The following is a 23,591-nucleotide window of genomic DNA, read 5'->3' on the forward strand; positions in this document are numbered from 1 at the left end:
GGCTCCAGCAAATCAGCAATTAGATTCAGTGGGTATCGACAACCAAAGCCTACTGAATCTTGCTGTGCTTTCCCTGATTTCATAATCTAATGCTAATATTACCAGACATCAAACTACTACATTGCCTCATCATGCAATATCCCAAGCCAAAACAGCAGTGCAGGCAGCTTTCTCAGGAGAATACAACTACTAGCATATAAATAGCTTAGTGTTATGGCATTTAGTTGAGATATTCCCAGGAAGTCCTAATTACTCACTTTGTCTCTTATCAAAATCCCAAGTGAGTGACTTGTCTATAGATAGTAGGGATGTGAATCGTTTTAGGACGATTAAAATTATCGTCCGATAATTTTAATATCGTCTTAAACCGTTATGGAACACAATACAATACAGATTCTAACGATTTATCGTTATAAATCGTTAGAATCGTGAGCCGGCACACTAAAACCCCCTAAAACCCACCCCCGACCCTTTAAATTAAATCCCCCACCCTCCCGAACCCCCCCCAAATAACTTAAATAACCTGCGGGTCCAGCGGCGGTCCGGAACGGCAGCGGTCCGGAACGGGCTCCTGCTCCTGCATCTTGTCGTCTTCGGCCGGCGCCATTTTCCAAAATGGCGCCGAAAAATGGCGGCGGCCATAGACGAAAAAGATTGGACGGCAGGAGGTCCTTCCGGACCCCCGCTGGACTTTTGGCAAGTCTCGTGGGGGTCAGGAGGCCCCCCACAAGCTGGCCAAAAGTTCCTGGAGGTCCAGCGGGGGTCAGGGAGCGATTTCCCGCCGCGAATCGTTTTCGTACGGAAAATGGCGCCGGCAGGAGATCGACTGCAGGAGGTCGTTCAGCGAGGGTTCCGGCGCCTCGCTGAACGACCTCCTGCAGTCGATCTCCTGCCGGCGCCATTTTCCGTACGGAAAATGGCGCCGGCCATACGCGTATGGCCGGCGCCATTTTCCGTACGAAAACGATTCGCGGCGGGAAATCGCTCCCTGACCCCCGCTGGACCTCCAGGAACTTTTGGCCAGCTTGTGGGGGGCCTCCTGACCCCCACGAGACTTGCCAAAAGTCCAGCGGGGGTCCGGAAGGACCTCCTGCCGTCCAATCTTTTTCGTCTATGGCCGCCGCCATTTTTCGGCGCCATTTTGGAAAATGGCGCCGGCCGAAGACGACAAGATGCAGGAGCAGGAGCCCGTTCCGGACCGCTGCCGTTCCGGACCGCCGCTGGACCCGCAGGTTATTTAAGTTATTTGGGGGTGGGGGATTTAATTTAAAGGGTTGGGGGTGGGTTTTAGGGGGTTTTAATGTGCCGGTTTTTCGATTTTTCGATTTTTTAACGATTTTTCACGATATTTTACCCCCCCAAACGGCAACAATACGATTCCCTCCCCCTCCCAGCCGAAATCGATCGTTAAGACGATCGAGGACACGATTCACATCCCTAATAGATAGTGCCATTTGATTTTAGTCATCCGCAGAGAAAATGATCAAACCACTTTCCAGAGTGCTTTGGTTGCAAATTTGTTCAGAAAATAGTGAAAACTGCAAGAGGCAGCTCTCCGAATGTAACTCCTCACACAGATTCAAAAGTCAATTACATGTTGACTTTACACCAGTTAAGAAGATAAGAACTTGCCATACTGGGTCAGACCAAGGGTCCATCAAGCCCAGCATCCTGTTTCCAACAGTGGCCAATCCAGGCCATAAGAACCAGGCAAGTACCCAAACACTAAGTCTATTCCATGTAACCATTGCTAGTAATAGCGGTGGCTATTCTCTAAGTCAACTTAATTAATAACAGGTAATGGACTTCTCCTCCAAGAACTTATCCAAACCTTTTTTAAACCCAGCTACACTAACTGCACTAACCACATCCTCTGGCAACAAATTCCAGAGCTTAATTGTGCGTTGAGTAAAAAATAACTTTCTCCGATTAGTTTTAAATGTGCCCCATGCTAACTTCATGGAGTGCCCCCTAGTCTTTCTATTATCCAAAAGAGTAAATAACCGATTCATATCTACCCGTTCTAGACCTCTCATGATTTTAAACACCTCTATCATATCCCCCCTCAGCCGTCTCTTCTCCAAGCTGAAAAGTCCTAACCTCTTTAGTCTTTCCTCATAGGGGAGCTGTTCCATTCCCTTATCATTTTGGTAGCCCTTCTCTGTACCTTCTCCATCGCAATTATATTTTTTTTGAGATGCGGCGACCAGAATTGTACACAGTATTCAAGGTGCAGTCTTACCATGGAGCGATACAGAGGCATTATGACATTTTCCGTTTTATTCACCATTCCCTTCCTAATAATTCCCAACATTGTTTGCTTTTTTGACTGCTGCAGCACACTGAACCAACGATTTCAATGTGTTATCCACTATGATGCCTAGATCTCTTTCTTGGGTTGTAGCACCTAATATGGAACCTAACATTGTGTAACTATAGCATGGGTTATTTTTCCCTATATGCATCACCTTGCACTTATCCACATTAAATTTCATCTGTCATTTTGATGCCCAATTTTCCAGCCTCACAAGGTCTTCCTGCAATTTATCACAATCTGCTTGTGATTTAACTACTCTGAACAATTTTGTATCATCTGCAAATTTGATTACCTCACTTGTCGTATTTCTTTCCAGATCATTTATAAATATATTGAAAAGTAAGGGTCCCAATACAGATCCCTGAGGCACTCCACTGCCCACTCCCTTCCACTGAGAAAATTGTCCATTTAATCCTACTCTCTGTTTCCTGTCTTTTAGCCAGTTTGCAATCCACGAAAGGACATCACCACCTATCCCATGACTTTTTACTTTTCCTAGAAGCCTCTCATGAGGAACTTTCTCAAATGCCTTCTGAAAATCCAAGTACACTACATCTACCGGTTCACCTTTATCCACGTTTATTAACTCCTTCAAAAAAGTGAAGCAGATTTGTGAGGCAAGACTTGCCTTGGGTAAAGCCATGCTGACTTTGTTCCATTAAACCATGTCTTTCTATATGTTCTGTGATTTTGATGTTTAGAACACTTTCCACTATTTTTCCCGGCACTGAAGTCAGGCTAACCGGTCTGTAGTTTCCCGGATCACCCCTGGAGTCCTTTTGAAATATTGGGGGTTTACATTAGCCACCCTTTCCAAAGGAAAGTAGGTATAGTCGTTCCCTTTGCAAATTTTCCCAGAAAACCCAGCTGCCTGCATTTACCCTTGAGGAAATAGACACGCAAACTTTTGAAAATGCAGAAGTATACCCACCAGTGCAAACTCCGTTTCAGCCCCCACTCCCGGGATCACCTTTTGTCACTGTGGGTAAAATTATGCGCATAGGGCGGGCAATCAAAACAAAAACAAAAAAGCCATTTCCATGGCCAAAGCACAGTTTTATCCAGGGCTTGGAAAATTAGTCTCTAAAATGCAGAGGGAACCCAAATGCCTTGCATTCCCTCGCCTTAAAACTGCTGCCCTCTGACATGTCCCTCTAACGTGGTATCCACCAGAAGCAGTGTAGCTACACCAAGCCAGTGATGGGACCAAGGAAAAAAGTGCATTAGCAGGCTTATTACGAGTGGCACAGTGAGCCGATTACCTGCTGCCGAATCCGGGGGTTCCATCTAATGTAATAGTTGACCCAAAGTTCCAGATGACGCATGCTTGCCACAGGATACAGTACTCGTTTCAACTCCTTAGTATAAAACGGGTTTGTGTACTTTGTTTTTTCACTGTTGATCAATGACCATACTGATACAGTTTTCTCCCTTACTTTCTGTGAGGAAATGACAAGTAAAATTATAAAATCATCATCGATATGGCTGGAGTAACAAAGCCAAGAATTAAGATACAGCAAACTTTTTTTTCCTGTGCCAATTACAATTATGCAGAGCAAAGTTTAATATTCTCACTAGAAGTGAGAATTACAAGCATTACCTTCATACACATAATGCAAAAGGCAACTTATTTTTAATGCTCCTCAATCTTTGTAACCTCAAATAAATAAGAAACTGAACTGTTTTGCTACTAAATACTTTTATTGCACTGTACAACTGACCATACATGTTTCTCAAACGTGGACTTTATGTACATAGAGGGTACACTTCAAAAGAATTTGCACGTGTAAATGTAATTACTGCTGTGGCAATTTTCAAAAGCCATTTACCCATTTAAAGTCTACTGATGTGGGTAAGTCCTATGGACAATTCAATGGCATATATTGCAGCAATTTTCAAAAGCACACTTACACGGGCAAAGTGCATTTACATGCGTAAAACCCAATTTTCAGCATGTAAATGCTTCTGAAAATCAGGTCCATAGATTGCTAAAAACCAAAATGAGATTAGGTTGATTTTAAATTGTGAACTATTCTCATGCTCCCACTTTCTTACACAGCTACAGCTTGCTCCCAAATTCCAACAGCAGCTCTCTGTTACATCAGGTCTATGTTTTATTTACAGCTTAGAGGCAGGACTGCAACCTGCCACACGTCTACCTTCACTTCATCAAGGCAGTCGACACGTATAAAGAGAAAAACAGCAACAGCTGGCTATTTCAGTGCTCTTGCATTACTCTCAACAAGGCGCTTGAGGGTGATGCTTCAGTAACATCACCAGAGAAACATAAGCAAGCTTCAGTCACTGAAGTGTTCATGCACACTTGTTTGTTTTAAGCTGCTGGAAGTTGGCCCAGTGCAACTGGAATCCTGACACGCACGTGCCTGCCTTGATCGGTGGTGAAGATAGCAAATTCTGCACCAGATTTCTATGTATACATGGATTGTTGTTTATCCGGTGAGCTGCTGTTCAATTAAATGTCAAAAAGGTCAACTGTGCCAATCTTGTTAACATTTCAATTTGGATTTTTGGTAGGACTGTAGGGGTCAAAGCGCAGCAGATGGGCATTACTGCTATATATATATATATATATATATATATAGATAGCAAATAACGTACAGGGCTGGCTTTTGGGGTATGCGACCCTAGTGGCCACACAGGGCTCAAAGGGGGTACCACTGCACCCTTCCATAAGAGGTCTGCAAGAAGAAGACTCAAGAACATTGTGCAGAAGGAACGAAGCTTCTGTCGGTGCTGGTATTTGAAGGATCAGCCTGCCAGGGAAGTGAGAGAAAGAGCGGGATGCTGCTGGGCAGGGCAGAGGGGTGGGGAGAGATGGATCTGCTGTGCTAGAGCTGATTCTGACCTAGTCCGACCTGCACCTGAAGACTGGCAGCAAGCTGCAGCTGTCTCCTCGCTGAGGTTATCTGCTCTAAATGCTATTCTTGAGAATCTCTGGGGCTAGGTGCTGCTGTTTATTCCCTGCTATGTTTTGGATAAGCAGTATTCCTACCTCTTTTTCTCTGACAGACTCACAGTTGTACAAGAAAGTACCAAATCGACAGCTATAGAGATGATCCAGAATTGTGATCAAAAAATGTTCGTTAAATTCAAAAGCTGTAGGAAACTGGCAAGAAAGAAAGAAAGAAAAATTAAATTCTCCTCCATACAGACTGCAGTAAAACTTCATTACCAATGTCATTCACTTTTGCACTGACCCACATGTTAAATGATTTTATGTATTACATTTTATCTTTTCTTGCTTCCTAACATCATCCTCTCTTCCTTGCACCTCCAAAAATAAAGCTTATTTTTCAGCCTCCAAATTTCCAGGATTTGAAAACAAAAGTACTTAATTTCTAAACTAGAGTTTATATACCACCTTTCTGGTCCAATAAAGAACCACCCAATAAGAGTTTACAACAAAAATAAAATACATCATAATCCAATGCATCAAAATCAAATCTATAATCACAAACATTCTAAATATATATAATCAAATATATTTAAAAACATACTTAGCAAATGCAAACTATAAAAACAATATTAAAAAGCCCAACCATCAAAAGTTTTCATCAACCCTCCTCTCAAAGTGTGAACAGTAATTTCATGCTATATTGTTTTTAAATGACCATGTAGTGTTTATTATTTGTGATATGTTTATTATTTGTGATATGTTCTGTTTGCATGTTTTATTTTATTATGAATGTTTTAATCCATGTCAGACATATTTTTGGAGGTGTGGAATATAAGACTGAATAAATAAAAATCTTGAAAAATGCAATATACCCATAAACTACAGATCTACTTCATGTTTAAACCCCAAACACACCTTTACAGAGAGGCTGGGGAGAGAAACAAGGAAAATTCCTCCACAACCAAGGAGAAACTACTGAAACCCTCTTAACATAATAAAGCTGCTGGTTGTTCCCAAAGGGGCAACCTCCTTTGGATTACCCTTTCAGAAGTGGCCTTCCCCGGCAACAGGATTCGCTTAAGGGGGGGGGGGGGGGGGGAAAACCGTGGACGAAGGCAGCCATGGCTATTTCTACCTCCAAGGAGTGTAGGAGATTCTGTGGATGGGAAAGGGGGATTACCAGCCTCACCACAATGGTGGTTTGGGGGTAATGGGGGAATTCCCATAGCACAGCTGTTGAACTCTAATCACAAAAATGACTGACGAACCGAAGTCTGCTAAAAAAAAAAAAAAAAATAGAAAACCCAACTGTGAGAAAGAGGGGGAGGATTTTGGGTAAGGCCCCTGCATACAAACATTTTCTGACTCATCGATTCACTGCACTAACCAGCTGACTGCTTACAACATGTGTCACTCACTACCTGAAGAACACAAGCTAGTTTTAGTGATAAATCCAACTTAAGTCATTTCTTCATATCGGAGGTTGTTTGTCTGAATCTGAACCCATCTCACCTGTTTTGACATCTGCCATACACAGTCAATAAACTGGAGAAAAATAGGAGATCTGTCGGCGTCGGCATGGTTTTTATCTCCGTGGCCTATTCTCTGAAATGAACAACATATATATATATCAAGGATGCATTAGACACCGTTGCACACACAAAATCCAGTCCCCTGAAATAGCATTGCTTCAAAGGAGAGGGCTCTCACTTTTTATTTTATTTTTAAATTATTTCCTTGCTCTTTTCTGGTGAAAGAAAGCACTAATAGTCATGATTTGGGAAGTGGGCACTTCCTGCTTGGCACTACAGTTTTGCTTCTATGCAGTAAGTCCGGGGAGCCACTCATGAGGGCGCTATGAGACAGTGCTTGTAGAACTTGATAACTGAAGGATTATTTGCTGCATAATGGAAGCAAAAGTATGGAAGGGTATTTTTTTTTAATGACTTGCTTTTTCTAACGTAAAGCAATTCAATATATGTCTGTTTGACAAAGTGGGTTGATGGATACACGCAATGTTCCCGTTTAGGACCTAGTATAAAGTTTTGATGCTCAAACAATAAAATGTTTATTTTCTGCTTGATAGGCACTCCAAAATGCCCATATACAAGTGAAGTTCCTGAAACATTTATGGGGTAGCCCTAAAATGAACTCCAAAATATGAATTTCAGCAGACAAGCCACAAAGTCATGGTATCAGTGGGTGTCCTAACCATTTCTATGCAAGCATGAATCCCCAAAAAATAAGCAAACGCTCCAAAAAGCCCATTAAAAGACCTGCTCCAAAAACCTAGAAACCACTAAAATACCTATTGCTTATTAATACAAGCAGTGTGGCATTCAGTTGATATAGCAAATGTTGCTTACCTGTAACAGGTGTTCTCACAGGACAGCAGGATGTTATTCCTCACATATGGGTGATATCACAGGATGGAGCCCAATCATGGAACACTTCTGTCAAAGTTTCCAGAACTTTGACTGGCCCCTACTGGGTATGCCCAGCATGGCACTAACCCTGCAGCCAGCAGGGGTCCCCCTTCAGTCTTGGTAAAAAGCTACAGGTAGTGCCGAAAATAAAATAAGAAAATCTTATGAACCCAACACCGTGGGGCGGCGGGCAGGTTTCGTGAGGACTAACATCCTGCTGTCCTGTGAGAACACCTGTTACAGGTAAGCTACATTTGCTTTCTTACAGGACAAGCAGGATGGTAGTCCTCACATATTGGCGAGTACCGAGCTGAGAATATCCGAGTATGCACCAAATGTACCCAAGACTTGCAACAGGCACAACAACTGGGGTGGAATTTGGCCGAGGGCATCCTGAACTCTAACGCGCAGGCGGAAGGGTGTTGGTACATCAATTTGTGAATAGGTTACACAGGACAGATTGGCCGAAGATGGAATCTTGTCTTCCGGCCTTGTCTAAGCAATAATGGGCTGTAAAGGTATGGAGAGAACTCCAGTTGGCAGCCCGGCACCAATCGTAGGTGTGCTACTGAAATCGCCATGGCCCTCACAGAGTGTGCTTTAACACGGTCTTGAAGTGGAATGCCTGCTTGCTGGTAGCAAAAGGATATGCAGTCCACCAACCAGGAGGAGAGAGTCTGTTTACTCACAGGCTGCCTCAATTTGATAGGATGGAAAGATACAAATAATTGAGTGCTTTTCCTGTGGGCAGCTGTACGGTCTAGGTAGAACGCTAGAGCTCGTTTACAGTCAAGGATATGCAGAGCCTGCTCTCCTGGATTGGAATGGGGCCTGGGAAAAAAAGGTAGGTAGTATAATGGATTGATTGAGATGAAACTCCGAAACTACCTTAGGTAAGAATTTAGGGTGAGTGTGGAATACTGCCCGGTCCTGCAGATGTTTAGTGTAAGGCGGATAGGTAACTAGAGCCTGTAATTCACTAACTCTGCAAGCCAAAGTGATTGCCAAAAGGAAAATCACTTTCCATGTGAGATATCGAAGGTCACAGGATTGAAGAGGCTCGAATGGTGGCTTCATGAGCCAACCCAGAACTAGGTTGAGGTCCCAAGAAGGGGCCGGAGGACGCAGAGGAGGCTTGAGGTGAAGCAAGCCTTTCAAAAAACGTGATACAAGGGGTTGTACTGATATGGGAAAATCCCCGACACCTTTATGGAAGGCGGCTACCGCACTGACATGCATCCTGATGGAGGAAGTTTTCAGACCTGACTGACAAGTGCCAAGATAGTCCAGAAACTTCATGATTGGACAGGTAAAGGGGTCAAGGGATTGAGAACCTGGTCCATTTGTAAGAAGACAATTTTCTCGTGGAAGGCTTCCATGAAGCAATCAGGACACGGGAAACTGGTTCAAAAAGGTTAAGTGGCTGAAGGATTAACCTCTCAACATCCATGCAGTCAGGGACAAGGCTTGAAAATTGGGGTGGCATAGGCACCCGTCGTTTTTAGCGATTAGAAGCAGGTCCTTTCCCAAGGGAATGTGCCTGTGAATGGAGAGATCCTGAAGTATTGGAAATCACACTTGGCTCGGCCAGTGGGGTGCTATCAGGATCATGGTTCCCTTGTACTGACGTAACTTCACGAGAGTCTTCGAGAGAAGTGGAAGTGGAGGGAATGCATATAGGAGACTGGTTGCCCATGATAGGGAGAACACGTCTCTTGATTGATAGTGTTGGCTGCGAGTGAGAGAGCAGAAGTTGTCTACTTTGCGATTTTGAGGGTGACGCAAAGAGGTCTATTTGAGGATGACCCCATTGTTGAAAGATCGAGTTCGCTACTGAGGGGTTGAGAGACAACTCGTGCGGTTGAAAGGTGCGACTCAGCTTGTCTGCCAACACATTGTCCACTCCCTGCAAGTAGGTGGCCCTGAGGTACATCGAGTGGGAGAGGGCCTCCGCCGATATCTGCGCAGCTTCCTGACACAGAAGGTAGGAGTCCGTCCCTCCCTGTTTGTTGATGTACCACATGGCCACCTGGTTGTCCATCTGGATCAGGATGGCTTGATTGGAGAGGAGATCCTGAAATACCCTGAGAGCATATCTGATTGCTCGCAGCTCCAGGAAATTTATTTGGTGTTTGGCTTCCTCTGGAGACCAAGATCCTTGTGTCTGCAGATCGGCCACGTGGGCTCCCCAGCCGAGGTTGGAAGCATTGGTGGTGAGAGTTATTTGAGGGTCTGGAGCCTGGAAGGGCAAGCCCTGGAGGAGATTGACCTGATTTCTCCACCAGGCAAGAGACTGACGAAGTGAGTCGGTTACGTGGACAATGGTCGACAGGGGCTGAGTGGATTGAGTCCATTGTGACCTTAGAGTCCACTGCATGACTCATGGCCCGGGGTGACCTGAACTGAGGACGCCATGTGTCTCAGGAGGATGAGAAAGTGGTGTGCAGTCATGGAGTGCTGAGACTGCAGCTGGTGTGCAAGAGACATGAGAGTAAGAGCTCGCTATCAAGGCAGAAAAGCCTTTGCCTGCAAGGTGTCCAAGTCTGCCCCAATGAACGATAAGGTTTGAGATTGGACTAAGTAGGATTTGTTGTAGTAGACGAGAAATCAGAGTGAAATTAGAGTGTGTAAAGTAAGATGTAGGGACGACAGAGCAGCTTGCTGAGCGGGAGCCCTGATTAACCAATAGTCTAGATGGGGGTAGACGTGCATACCTTGAGTCCTGAGGAAGGCTGCAACTACGACAAGGCATTTTGTGAAGACTCATGGTGCAGACGCAAGGCCGAATGGAAGCACTCAGTACTGATAGTGCTTGGGGCCTACTAAAAACCTCAGGTATTTGCGATGAGATGGAATTATCGCGATTTGAGTGTATGCATCCTGGAGGTCTAGACAGCAGAGCCAGTCTCCTCTTTGTAGAAGAGGGAGAAGAGAGCCCAAGGTTACCATTTTGAACTTCTCTCGCTGGAGGTACTTGTTGAGGGCACGTAGATCCAGAACTGGACGACCGCCTCCCAATTTTTTGGGGATTAGAAAGTACCGGGAATAGAACCCTAGGCCTTGCTGGGAATAGGGCACTGGTTCTATTGCCTTGAACTGGAGGAGAAGGGAGACCTCCTGTTCCAGAAGGATGGAGTGATTGGATGTTCTCCACGTCGGTAGAGGTGGGGAGTCCGGTGAAATGGAGAGAAAGTTCAGACGATAACCTTGAGTTATTATCACTAGGACCCACTGGTCTGAGGTGACTGAGTGCCACCTGTTGTTGAAATGGCACAATTGACCTCCCACTGGAATGTGGGGCAATGGAAGCTGGCTGCTGCTCTCTATGCAGGAGTCAAAAACAGGAAACAGGGCCGGGCTGAGGAGCTGCCTGTGGTTTTTGTTTTCGTGTCTGACGAGACTGAGCTTTTTGAAACGGTCTCGTAGAACGGGTTCTAGTTGGTGGCGGGTAAGACTTCTTCGGGCGGAAGAATGACTTCTTAGAGTCCTTTCAGAAGGGCTGTTTTGAAGAGTACTCAGAAGGCATCAGAGAGAGCTGTCGTCGGATCTCATGATGGTCCTTGGGTTCCACAACTGTCCGCTGAATCTGCTCGCCAAACAGATTATCTCCTACACAGGGCAGGTCGGATAATCTGTCTTGTACTTCAGGGCGAAGGTCGGAAGACCTGAGCCAGGCCCATCGTCTTGCCAAGATAGCAGCTGCAGATACCCTGGTAGCAGTGTCAAAGATATCTTAAGATGATTTGATCTCATGCTTGCCTGCCTCAAAACCCTTATTTTACTAGGGTTTGGAGTTGCTCTTGAAATTGCTGAGGCAGGGAGTCTGTTAAGTCTTATAGAGCAGATAAGAGGCAATTCTGGAGATGAGCATTGATCCCTGGAAGACACGGTGACCAATGGCATCTAGAAATTTCTGTTCCTTGCCTGGGGGAAAGATAGGAAGTGTGAGGTTTTGATCTCCTTGCTCTTTTCTGGGCAGATTCGACAACCACAGATTGGTGATCCAATTGAGGCCTGCGAAATCCTGGAGCTGACTGAACGAGATAGGTGGTGTGAGCTTTCCTTTGGACTGGAGCCAGAGAGCCAGGATGTTCCCAGTTTTTTTGAGGAGATCCAAAAGAACCCGGTGGATAGGGATGGAGGTTATTTCCTTGGGAGCATCCAGGAATTGTAACAGCTCCATCTTTTGACGCCTGTCATCTTGTTCAGTCTGTAATTGGAAGAGCACCAATTCAGACATCTCCTTCACAAAATTTATAATGGAAAGGTCCTCTGGAGGAGAATGCTTTCTTCTTTCAGTAGGTGAAGGTGGTGAAGGCAAATCATCGGTGTCTGGTGAAGAATCATCAGCCCAGGTGTCGTAGGGATCAGCACCTGCTCCTCTAGGAATTAGAGGAGGACGGGATGGTGGGATTCCCAAAGGATCTGGTCGAGGCTCTGAAGGCCTCGAATGAATAACGGGAGGCACCGATGAGGGCATCAAAGGCACCTGTGCAGGCATCGATGGATGGCTCAGTTGTGCCGATGGACGCGTCGGCACCGATGGGACGTATCGGCATCGATGGCTGAGGCATCGGCAGAACTCCCGATGGAGGGATGCAGAACTGTGTTTCTCCTCCTGATGACAAAGCAAGCAGGGAGGGTACCGGAGCCATCAGTGACCCGGGGTCCACTGGTGGAAAAACGGCCATAAGCGCTTCCATCCTCGAGAGCAGCAGTGCCAATGCTGCTGGAAACGGGTCAGTGGTTGGTTCCGCAATCGGTACCGGTGTCGGAGGAACCTGGAGTCGATGCATCGCCGAGTCGATGCATCGCCTTGTCGATGGCCTCAGGAACCATCCGGTCCAGTTCTTCTCGGAGACCTGGAGCAAACAGCCCGGCTCCGGAACAGAAGAGGAGGCAGAGGCAGAGCCGGAGGGACCACCATTAAAGGCGGAGTCACGGCTCCTGATACCCTGTCGGGTGAGGGTTGCCTCTGTGACCCAGTCGCCGAAAAGGTCGGTGCCTTTTCTGGATGGGGCTTCTTCGATGGCGGCTCTGATGATGGCAAGGTCGATGATTTCGCTCCCTCGATGGTCCGAGACTTTCAATGCCGGTGGCGATGTTTATCTCTACGATCCCCTCGGTCCTGAAGGGGAGTAGAAGGTGTCAAATGCCGAGAAGTCGTCTATGCCGGACGATCACCGGCCGGAGGTTGATACTGGCGCGAAGTTGATGGTGCCGGTTCTGACGACGTCGATGCAATAGACAGTGTTTGGTTTTGAGCATGGAAGAGAAGTTCCATCTTCTCCATTCTAGCCTTGCGACCTTTTGGTGTCATAAGGGCACATTTGGTGCAGGTTAGGACATCGTGCTCACATCTGAGACACATTACCTAGACTTTGTGAGGATCTGTGATGGACATGATGCGATTACAGTCGGGCACCGGCGGAACCCCGACGCCATGGCCATGAAAAAATTGAGCTGCGGTACGGTCGACGGCCAGTAGGCCGCGAGGGCCAAACTTGACGATAATAGACGAAAAACAGGTAAAAAACTTACCGGAGTACCGCGGCTTGAAAAAGTTGAAGGAGGGACCCCTGTGGGGTAAATTAAATTTTAGTAATTCCGTGAGGAAAATTCCTGTCAGGAATCTCTGCAGAGCTCCTTAACCACGTGGCTACTGCTACACGGAAAAAAGAAGACTGAAGGGGGACCCCTGCTGGCTGCAGGGTTAGTGCCATGTTGGGCATGCCCAGTAGGGGCCAGTCAAAGTTCTGGAAACTTTGACAGAAGTGTGCCGTGATTGGGCTCCATCCTGTGATGTCACCCATATGTGAGGACTACCATCCTGCTTGTCCTGTGATAAATATGCAAACTATACTAGTACTCATTTTTAAGGCACTACTGGACATACAGTTGTGATAAGCAGGCAGATATTGAGAAGCCCATGGCTCAATCTAATTGGGCACTGGAGCAGTGTTGCCAACCTCGCTTATTTACCGCGAGATTGGGCTTCTTTTTGTAGTCATTCGCGGTTTTTTTTCCCGATTCGCGGGTTGCTTTTAATTGGGCTATTTTTTCTGCCAGTCGCGTTTTTTTGGGCTTGTTGGGCGGGACTTGTGCGCTGAATCATGTTACAGTGATTGGCTGCTGCGATGAAGCCTGTCCATAGCAGGCGCACCCTACCCCTATATTGCAGCAGTAAGCCAATCAGAGCAGAATGCAAGCCTTGTTGATGCACATGACACATTTTGTGGGCAGACCCAGCCAGCACAGCATCGCACGTGGGCGGAACGGGAAGGCCGGCAGCGCAGCATTGGAGAGCAACTGCAAAGGAATCCTGAGTGTGCAGCTACAGCCAGTGATCAGGAGGGAAGGAGTTAGTATGTTGGGAGGGGGAATGAGAGTGTGGGGGGCCAGAGATGTGCTCAGAGGGGTTAGGGAGGGGGGAATGAGAGTGTGAGGGCCAGAGATGTGCTCAGAGGGGGGAATCAGTGTGTGCGGGGCCAGAGATGTGCTCTGAGGGGTTAGGGAGGGGGGAATGAGAGTGTGGGGGGGCCAGAGATGTGCTCAGAGGGGTTAGGGAGGGGGGAATGAGAGTGTGAGGGCCAGAGATGTGCTCAGAGGGGGGAATCAGTGTGTGCGGGGCCAGAGATGTGCTCTGAGGGGTTAGGGAGGGGGGAATGAGAGTGTGGGGGGCCAGAGATGTGCTCAGAGGGGTTAGGGAGGGGGGAATGAGAGTGTGAGGGCCAGAGATGTGCTCAGAGGGGGGAATCAGTGTGTGCGGGGCCAGAGATGTGCTCAGAGGGGGGAATCAGTGTGTGCGGGGCCAGAGATGTGCTCTGAGGGGTTAGGGAGGGGGGAATCAGTGTGTGCGGGGCCAGAGATGTGCTCTGAGGGGTTAGGGAGGGGGGAATGAGAGTGTGGGGGCCAAAGATGTGCTCGGAGGGGGGGAATGAGAGTGGGGGGGGCCAGAGATGTGCTCGGCGGGGGGGTGGGGAGAGGGGAATGAGAGTGTGGGGGCCAGAGATGTGCTCTGAGGGGTTAGGGAGGGGGGAATGAGAGTGTGGGGGCCAGAGATGTGCTCTGAGGGGTTAGGGAGGGGGGAATGAGAGTGTGCGGGGCCAGAGATGTGCTCTGAGGGGTTAGGGAGGGGGGAATGAGAGTGGGGGGGCCAGAGATGTGCTCTGAGGGGTTAGGGAGGGGGGAATGAGAGTGTGGGGGCCAAAGATGTGCTCGGAGGGGGGAATGAGAGTGGGGGGGCCAGAGATGTGCTCGGAGGGGGGTGGGGAGGGGGGAATGAGAGTGTGGGGGCCAAAGATGTGCTCGGAGGGGGGAATGAGAGTGGGGGGGCCAGAGATGTGCTCGGCGGGGGGTGGGGAGAGGGGAATGAGTGTGGGGGCCAGAGATGTGCTCGGAGGGGGGGTGGGGAGAGGGGAATGAGAGTGTGGGGGCCAGAGATGTGCTCGGAGGGGGGTGGGGAGAGGGGCATGAGTGTGGGGGCCAGAGATGTGCTCGGAGGGGGGTGGGGAGAAGGGAATGAGAGTGTGGGCCAGAGATGTGCTCGGAGGGGGGTGGGGAGAAGGGAATGAGAGTGTGGGGGCCAGAGATGTGCTCGGAGGGGGGTGGGGAGAAGGGAATGAGAGTGTGGGGGCCAGAGATGTGCTTGGAGGGGGGGTGGGGAGAGGGGAATGAGTGTGGGGGGCCAGAGATGTGCTTGGAGGGGGGGTGGGGAGAAGGGAATGAGAGTGTGGGGGCCAGAGATGTGCTCGGAGGGGGGTGGGGAGAGGGGAATGAGAGTGTGGGGGCCAGAGATGTGCTCGGAGGGGGGTGGGGAGAAGGGAATGAGAGTGTGGGGGCCAGAGATGTGCTCGGAGGGGGGTGGGGAGAAGGGAATGAGAGTGTGGGGGCCAGAGATGTGCTCGGAGGGGGGTGGGGAGAGGGGAATGAGAGTGTGGGGGCCAGAGATGTGCTCGGAGGGGGGTGGGGAGAAGGGAATGAGAGTGTGGGGGCCAGAGATGTGCTCGGAGGGAGGTGGGGAGAAGGGAATGAGAGTGTGAGGGCCAGAGATGTGCTCGGAGGGGGGTGGGGAGAAGGGAATGAGAGTGTGGGGGCCCAGAGATGTGCTCGGAGGGGGGTGGGGAGAGGGAAATGAGTATGCGAGGGCATTAAATGCTATAAAAAATAAAGTTTCAATCTCACGTGTTTTGGGCTTTTTTTGGGCTTGTTTTTTTGGAAAAAAGTGCTTGTTCTTTCATGAAAACCTGGCAACACTGCACTGGAGGCAACCGGTGATGAAGTGACTTGCCAGTGGTCCCCATCCCATTGCTCTAACCAGTAGCCCATTCTTTTTTAGTTTAGTACCATTCATTCTATCGCCAAACAAACATTCCAGACAGCGGTCACGTTTTTTCACTTTACTATAACCCGGGCTCTATAACCAAACAGAACAGTGCCCGAGGCTTCCCTTCCTCCTCCTGAGCTACAAATCTAATAAGCACGGTTTAACAGCTTTCCTAAACCAGTACATGCAAAACTTGTGTGCATGAATCAGTTAAGCAGGCCTTTACTATACATTTTAGCTTCACAAAATAAGAGAACTGCTACACTTCAGATGACAGAAGGTTTGTCTATGTAGGTACAATTGACTCTTTGGAAAATGAAGTGGAAGTAGACTTTTATTGGGACCAGGAGGTGGGAAATAGAGCAGAATGTCTGTTTTCCCCCCCTTAAATATTCTTTTAAACTGATTAGACGGGAGACCTGGTGTCAGAGAATCCAAAGATATCTATAACAGTAAAATTCCTTTCTTCACTGTTTATACAGAACAGTACTGTTTGCTGCTGTCATCACTGAAAAATTGGGAAGAGTTTAATCCATATAATGTTTCAACATGCTAGACGGTACATTTCAGTACATGGTCTACATCCTTAATTTAAAATTAGCAAAAAAATATGTATGCACAATTTATTTTTTATTTTTATTTTTTTTTAATACTTACCGATGCAAACTTGTGGCCAAAGCTTATCCACTCTTTTTGTACTAATACTTCAAACCCTAGAATTGTCCTGTAATAGCTGTCTAGCATTAGCATAGCCAGCGATGTTAGCTGGGCGGTTCTATCCCAACCGTCGCTACAATGCACAACCACAGAGCTTTTGCCTGATGAAACCTTGTCTGCGACTTGGATAGCTCCTGTCAAAACAAGCTGCAAAAGGTGGACAGACAAGCACAGTTGCAAAAGGTTACCAATGTTAAAAAAAATAAAAATTATAATAATAATTTCTATTGTCCTTTTCAGCCATTCTAAATTACTGAGATATCCTGAAAATCAAACTGGACTAACCAGCTGAATTCTGGTAGTATCCAGCTAGTCAAAGCTAAAACAGAACTTTAAATTATCACTATTTTTCCTTCTCCAAAAAGGTATTTTTCCCATTACAATGACTGTTTGTTTTTTTTTAACATGTTGAACTGCTGCTTTGAAAATTAATATAAGGAATTTTTAAAGTAACATTTATATCTGTGTGTATATAGTAGTGTCTGAATTCTATTGTGGACAAATCATGTACTCTCTCTCTTCTCTGCTCCCTATCCTTAACATTTTAACCTAAGGAGCTGGCAGAAAGTACCATAAAAGAGTCTTATCTGCTCTTAACTATATAGATAAAGATAAAATAGCCAATATTTATTTTAAAAAAAGATTGCTGCAGAAATGGGCCATAGCAGAGGTATCTTCAGTCCTGTATTGTGCTATTTTCACACAATACAGCAAAGAAAAGGTGCTTTAAGGACCAAAATCTTTTTAGATTATGTATTTTCTCAAATAAACTAGTTTATCCTCTACTGTACTTTCTTGAATCAGTATGTTTCTTCTTAGCCAAATAAAGAAACCAAAGACATGGCACATCATATATCACATCCTAATATATTAGAGGTACAAGCGAATGTCATCTTTGTAAACATGAACTCACCTTGATATGTTCTAACCAATGCGTTGACTCCAGACTAGACAGCCAGTGGGACTCTTCTACATGAGGGTAAACAATGTCCTTTAACTTTTTCAAAGATTCCCGCATGACATGAATATTATGGATGTCCAGGAAGAAGAGTTCTGCATTCTGATAAGCATCATCACTTTCGTATCCTCCTCCTGTTGCCTGCAAAGATCATCATTCATATTTAACTTATCCTCTAAGCCAGTGTGTCCCAACCTCGTCTGGAGGCACCACCTGCCCAGTCAGGTTTTTGGCACTGCCACAATGAATATATATATACACGAGATAGATTTGCACACTTTGAGACCCAGTGTATGCAAATCTTCCTCATGCATATTCATTATGGATATCCTGAAAACCTGACTGGTTAGGCTTGCCTCCAGGAGAGGGTTGGGAAACACTGCTCTAAGTCGTAGCAAAACATGTTAGATGACATTTAATACCCTAGTATACTGAAGTCATAATTAGTGAAACTCTGATCCAGTTTACCACTGCTGCAACAGCACACCTGAAAAGAGTCTGCAGCCAGGGGAAACCGGCAGTGGAATTACTGTGGCATTAGACATAAGAAAAATTAAAATAAAGCTAAGCTGAACTGAAAAAGTAACTCTCAATTTTATATTACACTGTTAAAACCTGAGATGATAGGTGAAAGGTATCTTTGGCTATAAAATTCCTTGTTACTTTACTCCATAGTCCAAGCATAAGCGAGTAAATGCAACACATTCCAGTAACCACAGACCATGACCTTCAACATAATGAACTCCCTTTTCCAATGTGATTTCTAACTTCAGTAAGAGAAAGGTGTGTGCATGGAAGCGTCTTACATATGACAACCAACCAGTATACCAGTTCCTTTCCTTAATGTACAAGTATCTAAGTGCCTTTAAAGGGAATGAGAAGGGACATTTTTGGTTGTTTTCAGAAGACACATTTATTTATTATTACCTGGTGACTGCAAATACACCAAAACAGTGCAAGTTCAGGGAGAAGGATACTTACTGCAGGGCAAAAAGTAATTAAATATATAAATGCTACAGATTGTCTGATTATAGGCCAAAGGATTAGCTGGGACTATATCCACATCACGGAGGAAGAGGCATGCCAAGGTCAGTGAAGACGTGGGCAAACCACTGACCTTCTGTCCTCATATTGCCTTAAGAGAAAGCAGAGTTACTTAACTGTAACATGTGTTCTCCTGGGACAGCAGGATGTTAGTTCTCACAGATGGGTGATATCATCAGATGGAGCCTGGCACGGAAAATGTCAAAGTTTCTAGAACTTTGACCGGCACACTGAGCATGTCCTAGCATGCCACTAGCCGCGCATGCATGTGGGGTCCCTATTCAGTCTCGTAACACAGAATTCACGAGCGAAAAAATAAAATAAAAAACACAGGAGAACCCAACTCTGCGAGGTGGTGGATGGGTTTCCTGAGGACTAACATCCTGCTGTCCTAGGAGAACACCTGTTAGAGGTAAGCAATTCTGCTTTCTCCTAGGACAAGCAGGATGGTAGTCATCACAGATGGGTGAATACCAAGCTACAGGCTGCTCTTGGCAATGAGTATGACCAACCAGCACCAAACCGGGTGCCAACGGGCACAAAACCAACTGTGGTGCTGTTGGTAAGATAGGGAGACAGCCTGAACCCAAATTATGAGCCTCAGGTAGGGAGAGAGTTGGGTTTAAGCCTGGAAGAGATTGGAAGGAATAGATTGGCTGAAGCTACTGTCTTGCCAACCATTCTTGTCCAAGCAGTAGTGGGCAGCGAATGTGGAGAGAACTCCATGTCACAGCTCTGCAGATCTTGGCGACGGGAACTGCCTGTAAGTGGGCCACCGACACTGCCATAGCTCTCACAGAGTAAGCTTTAACCCGGCCTCCAAGCTGAAGGCCCGCTTATGCAAAGCAGGAGATAGAATCCACCAGCCAATTTGACAGAGTTTGCTTGCCAACCGCAACTCCCAATCTATTCTTGTCGAAAGATATGAAGAGCTGAGTGGATTGTCTATGGCCTACTGTGCGTTCTAAATAGAAAGCTAAAGCCCTCTTGCAATCTAATGTGTGTAGAGCCCTATTGCCCTGGTGTGAATATGGCCTCGGAGAAAACGTGGGCAGAACAATGGACTGATTGAGGTGAAAATCAGTCACTTCCTTAGGCAAGGACTTGGGATGCATACACAGGACCACCTTATAAAAAATTTCATGTAGGGTGGATACGTAACCAAGGCCTGAAGCGCACTAACTCTACGAGCCAAAGTGATCGCCACCACGAAGAGAACCTTCCAGGTGAGGAACTTCAGATCGAAGGAGCGCATAAGCTCGAAAGGATCTCGCATGAGTCATGCCAACACTACGATGAGGTCCCAGAACACAACAGGAGGCCGGGGGTTGGGGGGGAGCTCCGGTTGAAGCAGGCCCCGTATAAACAGTCCTACTATGGATTGCATAGAGATGGGTGCGCCAGCAACACCCTTATGGTAAGCACTGATCGCACTCAGGTGGACCCTGACCGAAGTGGTTTTAAGCCCAGCTTCGGAGAGATGCCACAGACAGTCCAGTAACTTCAGAGAGGGACAGGCAAAGGGATCGAAGCCAAGCCCCTCGCAACAGACGGAGAACCTTCTTCATTTCAGTCGATAAGGCTTCCTGGAAGCTACTAGCACCTGGGACACAGCATCAGAGAGGTGCTCAACATCCAGGCCATCGATACTAATGCCCGGAGGTTTGAATGGTGCAGTCTGCTCCAATCCTGCATTATCAGATCAGGCAAGGTCCCCAAACAGATAGGATCTCTGACTGACAGGTCCTGAAGGAGTAAGAACCAGACCTGTCCGGGTCACTATGGGGCCACGAGAGTCATGGTCCCCAGGTCTTGCTGGAGCTTCAAGAGAGTCTTCATGACCAGTGGAAGAGGAGGAGATGTGTACAGGAGATCTGTGCCCCAATGCTGGGCAAAGATGTCAGAGGGTGGAAGTCCATCCGTCTGTCAGGGAACAGGGTACAAAATTTGCTCACATTGCAATTGCAGGGGGAGGCAAAAAGATCCACATCCAGCATTCCCCACTAGCTGAAAGTCTGGGCCGCTACTGCTTTGTGGGACAAGCAGTCTTGAAATACCCAAAGGGCATAACGAATCACCCGAAGCTCCAGGAAGTTGATTTGATATAGAGATTCCTGGGCCACCCACCGACCTTGCGTGTGGAGGTTGTTCACATGTGCCTCCCAACCGCGGGGGGAGGCATCGGTGGTAAGCACCACCTGAGGCGGGGAAGCTGAAAAGAGATTCCCTGCCTTAGGTTGGAGAGATTCTCCTACCAGGACAGGGAGACCTGCATAGGTGGTGTGATGTAAACACGTGCCTCAAGGTCCTGGGACGCCTGTTGCCATTGCAACCGCAATGTCCACTACGCCTTACGCATGCATAGGTGGGCCAGCAGGGTGACATGGACAGACGCAGCTATGTGGCCCAAAAGACGAAGCAGCAGACGAGCAGGAAACTGTTGACGGCTGCAGACCAAGCTCACCAGCGATGACAGGGCAAGAGCCTGATCGTGGGGCAGAAACGCCTTGGCCTGAATGGTGTCCAGTCTGGCTCCTATGAAGGCCAGGTGGAGCGACGGGCAGAGGTGGGACTTGGGGTAATTGATGACAAACCCCGGAGATTGTAGCACTTGGATGGTCAGAATTAGAGTGAAACGTCCCATGTTGGGAGGCACTTTTGACCAGCCAGCTGTCCAAGTAGAGAAACACATGTACTCCCTGATGCCTGAAGTGCTCCCCCACCACTGCCAGGCACTTGAAGACTCGAGAGGCTGATGTCAGGCCAAATGGCAGCACTCAATACTGGAAGTGAGCTTCTCCCACCACAAAACAAAGATACTACCTGTGACCCAGGAAGATCACAATATGGGCATAGGCATCCTTCAGATTGAGGGAGCAGAGCCAGTCTCCTCTTCTGAGGAGTGTGATCAGGGTGCCCAGAGAGACCATTTTGAACGTTTCCCTCTGAAGGAATTTGTTCAAGGCTCTGAGATCGAGAATAGAGTGTAGGCCCCCAGTTCTCTTTGGTATCAGGAAATACCTTGAAGAGAACCCTCGGCCCTGCTTGTGGTAGGGAATGGGTTCTACCGCTCCTGCCATTAGAATGGTAGAGAGCTCTGTCTTAAAGCCACGATAGACATGGGAAAAAGTCCACAGGGATATCCATGAAATGTAGCCAATACCCTTGGCGGATGATTGTGAGAATCCGCCGGTTTGACGTCATGAGGGACCAGCGGTGGGCAAAGCGAAGCAGCCTGCCCCCAACTGGAGGGCAAGATGCTGGAAGTACGGCAAACTGACTCATGCTTTCTCGTTCCCAGTCAAAACCCCATGGTGGGGCTCTGCTGGGGGCCTGGCTGAGGCCTGGGGGTTCGCTGCTGGCAGGAACGACCCCTGGAACCAGCACGGGGTGTGCAAGCCCAGAAGGTAGTATTTCCTCTGACGGTAGAAGGAATTCCTCGAGCTTTGTCACGAGGACTTCCTGACTGAGGATGGTGGATCGGAAGTGCTAGCTGACAGCTGTTGAAGGGTCTCATGGTGATCCTTCAATTGGGCTACCATATCCTTGACCTTATCCCTGAAGAGATTCTCTCCCATGCAGGCAGATCAGCCGCTTTTCCTGGACTTCCGCCCAGAGGTCGGAGGTGTGAAGCCCCTGAGAGGGGGGTCAGAGTATTCTGAGGATGAGGCTGTGGATTCATCTCCCCAGGGATCAAAGGGACCCTCTTCCTCACTTGGGCCAGGATGCCGAGGGCAAGGGCCATGAGAGGCATCAGCCCTAGGCTCCGAGGGCTTCAGAGTCCATAAGGGCACCAATGGCCCCCCTGATATCAAGGGGATTATCGGCCGTGGTAAGTCAGAGGGATCTGGCAATAGCTCGGGGAACCGTGGGTGACGGAACACGGTACCAGCCTCATCTTCCTCATCGGAGGACCCAGGAATCAGGATCGCTCCCGGTGGAGGGCATCGGTGGCCCCTCCGACACCGGCTGCATCGGTAGGGCGTCAAGTAAGTCGTCCAAACGCTCTAGCAGAAGTGCTAACATCGATGGCGGAGGCTCAGGCACCTGTATGGGGGCCAGTGGCACCTGCAGCTCAACGTCTGCAGTGCCTTGAGCACAACCGATTGCACCCTATGGTCGAACTCCTCCTGGGTGGCCAGGACTGATGAAGGGGGACAAGGCATCACCCGCTCATCCTCGAGGTGGCACGGCGCCCTGCACCGGTGTCAGTGTGGAATGCCTTGGACTACTGGGGGCACCGGAGGATGGGGCCTCCGATGGCCGGTGCCACTTCGGTGGCAGCTTGGCACCCGCCGATGTCACTCCAGAACCGGAACAGTGCCTGGAGAGTGATCGGTACCAGTGCTTCTAGGACCGCTTCTGGTGCTCGGCCCGGTCTTTCTCCAGCGCTGAGGAAGTCGATGACCCCGAGGGTCCAGGAGAGTGGAGAGACCATCGAGGATCGATCTCCCTCTCCCCGGTCCTTGGAAGTGCTAGCTAGTGGGGTCGCAAGGGGGAGCGGTTCAGACGGCTTTCTGCAATCCTAGGGCGTCGAAGAAACTGACGCAGGTGTGGAGGACTTCAGGGTCCCAGAAAGTTTCTCCATTTTGTCGAGGCACGCCCGACACCCTTTGGGTGTCATCTGGTTGCACAGACGGCACCAATGGATGTCGTGCGAGGCCCCCAGGCAGAGGATGCAAACCTCGTGCGGATCCATGATGGACATTTTATTTTTATTTATTTAAAGGCATTTATATACCGTTTTATAAAAATAAATTTTTGTCAAAACGGTTTACAAAAAATAAAATAAAACTGAAACAATCAAAAATTAAATTAAATTTAAAATATACATAAAATAGTCAATAGCTAGATAGAATACTAGCATAAACAAAATCATATACTAA

General features: G+C 47.7%; 1 protein-coding gene across 1 annotated transcript in view; it reads right to left on the minus strand.

Moving 5' to 3' along the window:
* Positions 1–23,591, minus strand: part of MTM1 (myotubularin 1) — a 148,121-nt gene that overhangs the window by 9,081 nt on the left and 115,449 nt on the right. Inside the window, exons 11-15 of the mRNA XM_029607737.1 lie at positions 17,617–17,802; positions 16,644–16,850; positions 6,747–6,839; positions 5,331–5,444; positions 3,580–3,756 (exon numbers count right to left, since the gene is read on the minus strand). Coding sequence (XP_029463597.1) covers positions 3,580–3,756; positions 5,331–5,444; positions 6,747–6,839; positions 16,644–16,850; positions 17,617–17,802 — 777 coding nt within the window. The remainder of the gene's footprint in view (positions 1–3,579; positions 3,757–5,330; positions 5,445–6,746; positions 6,840–16,643; positions 16,851–17,616; positions 17,803–23,591) is intronic.

The sequence above is a fragment of the Rhinatrema bivittatum genome, chromosome 6 (genome assembly GCF_901001135.1).
Source record: "Rhinatrema bivittatum chromosome 6, aRhiBiv1.1, whole genome shotgun sequence".
Classification (NCBI taxonomy): domain Eukaryota; kingdom Metazoa; phylum Chordata; class Amphibia; order Gymnophiona; family Rhinatrematidae; genus Rhinatrema; species Rhinatrema bivittatum.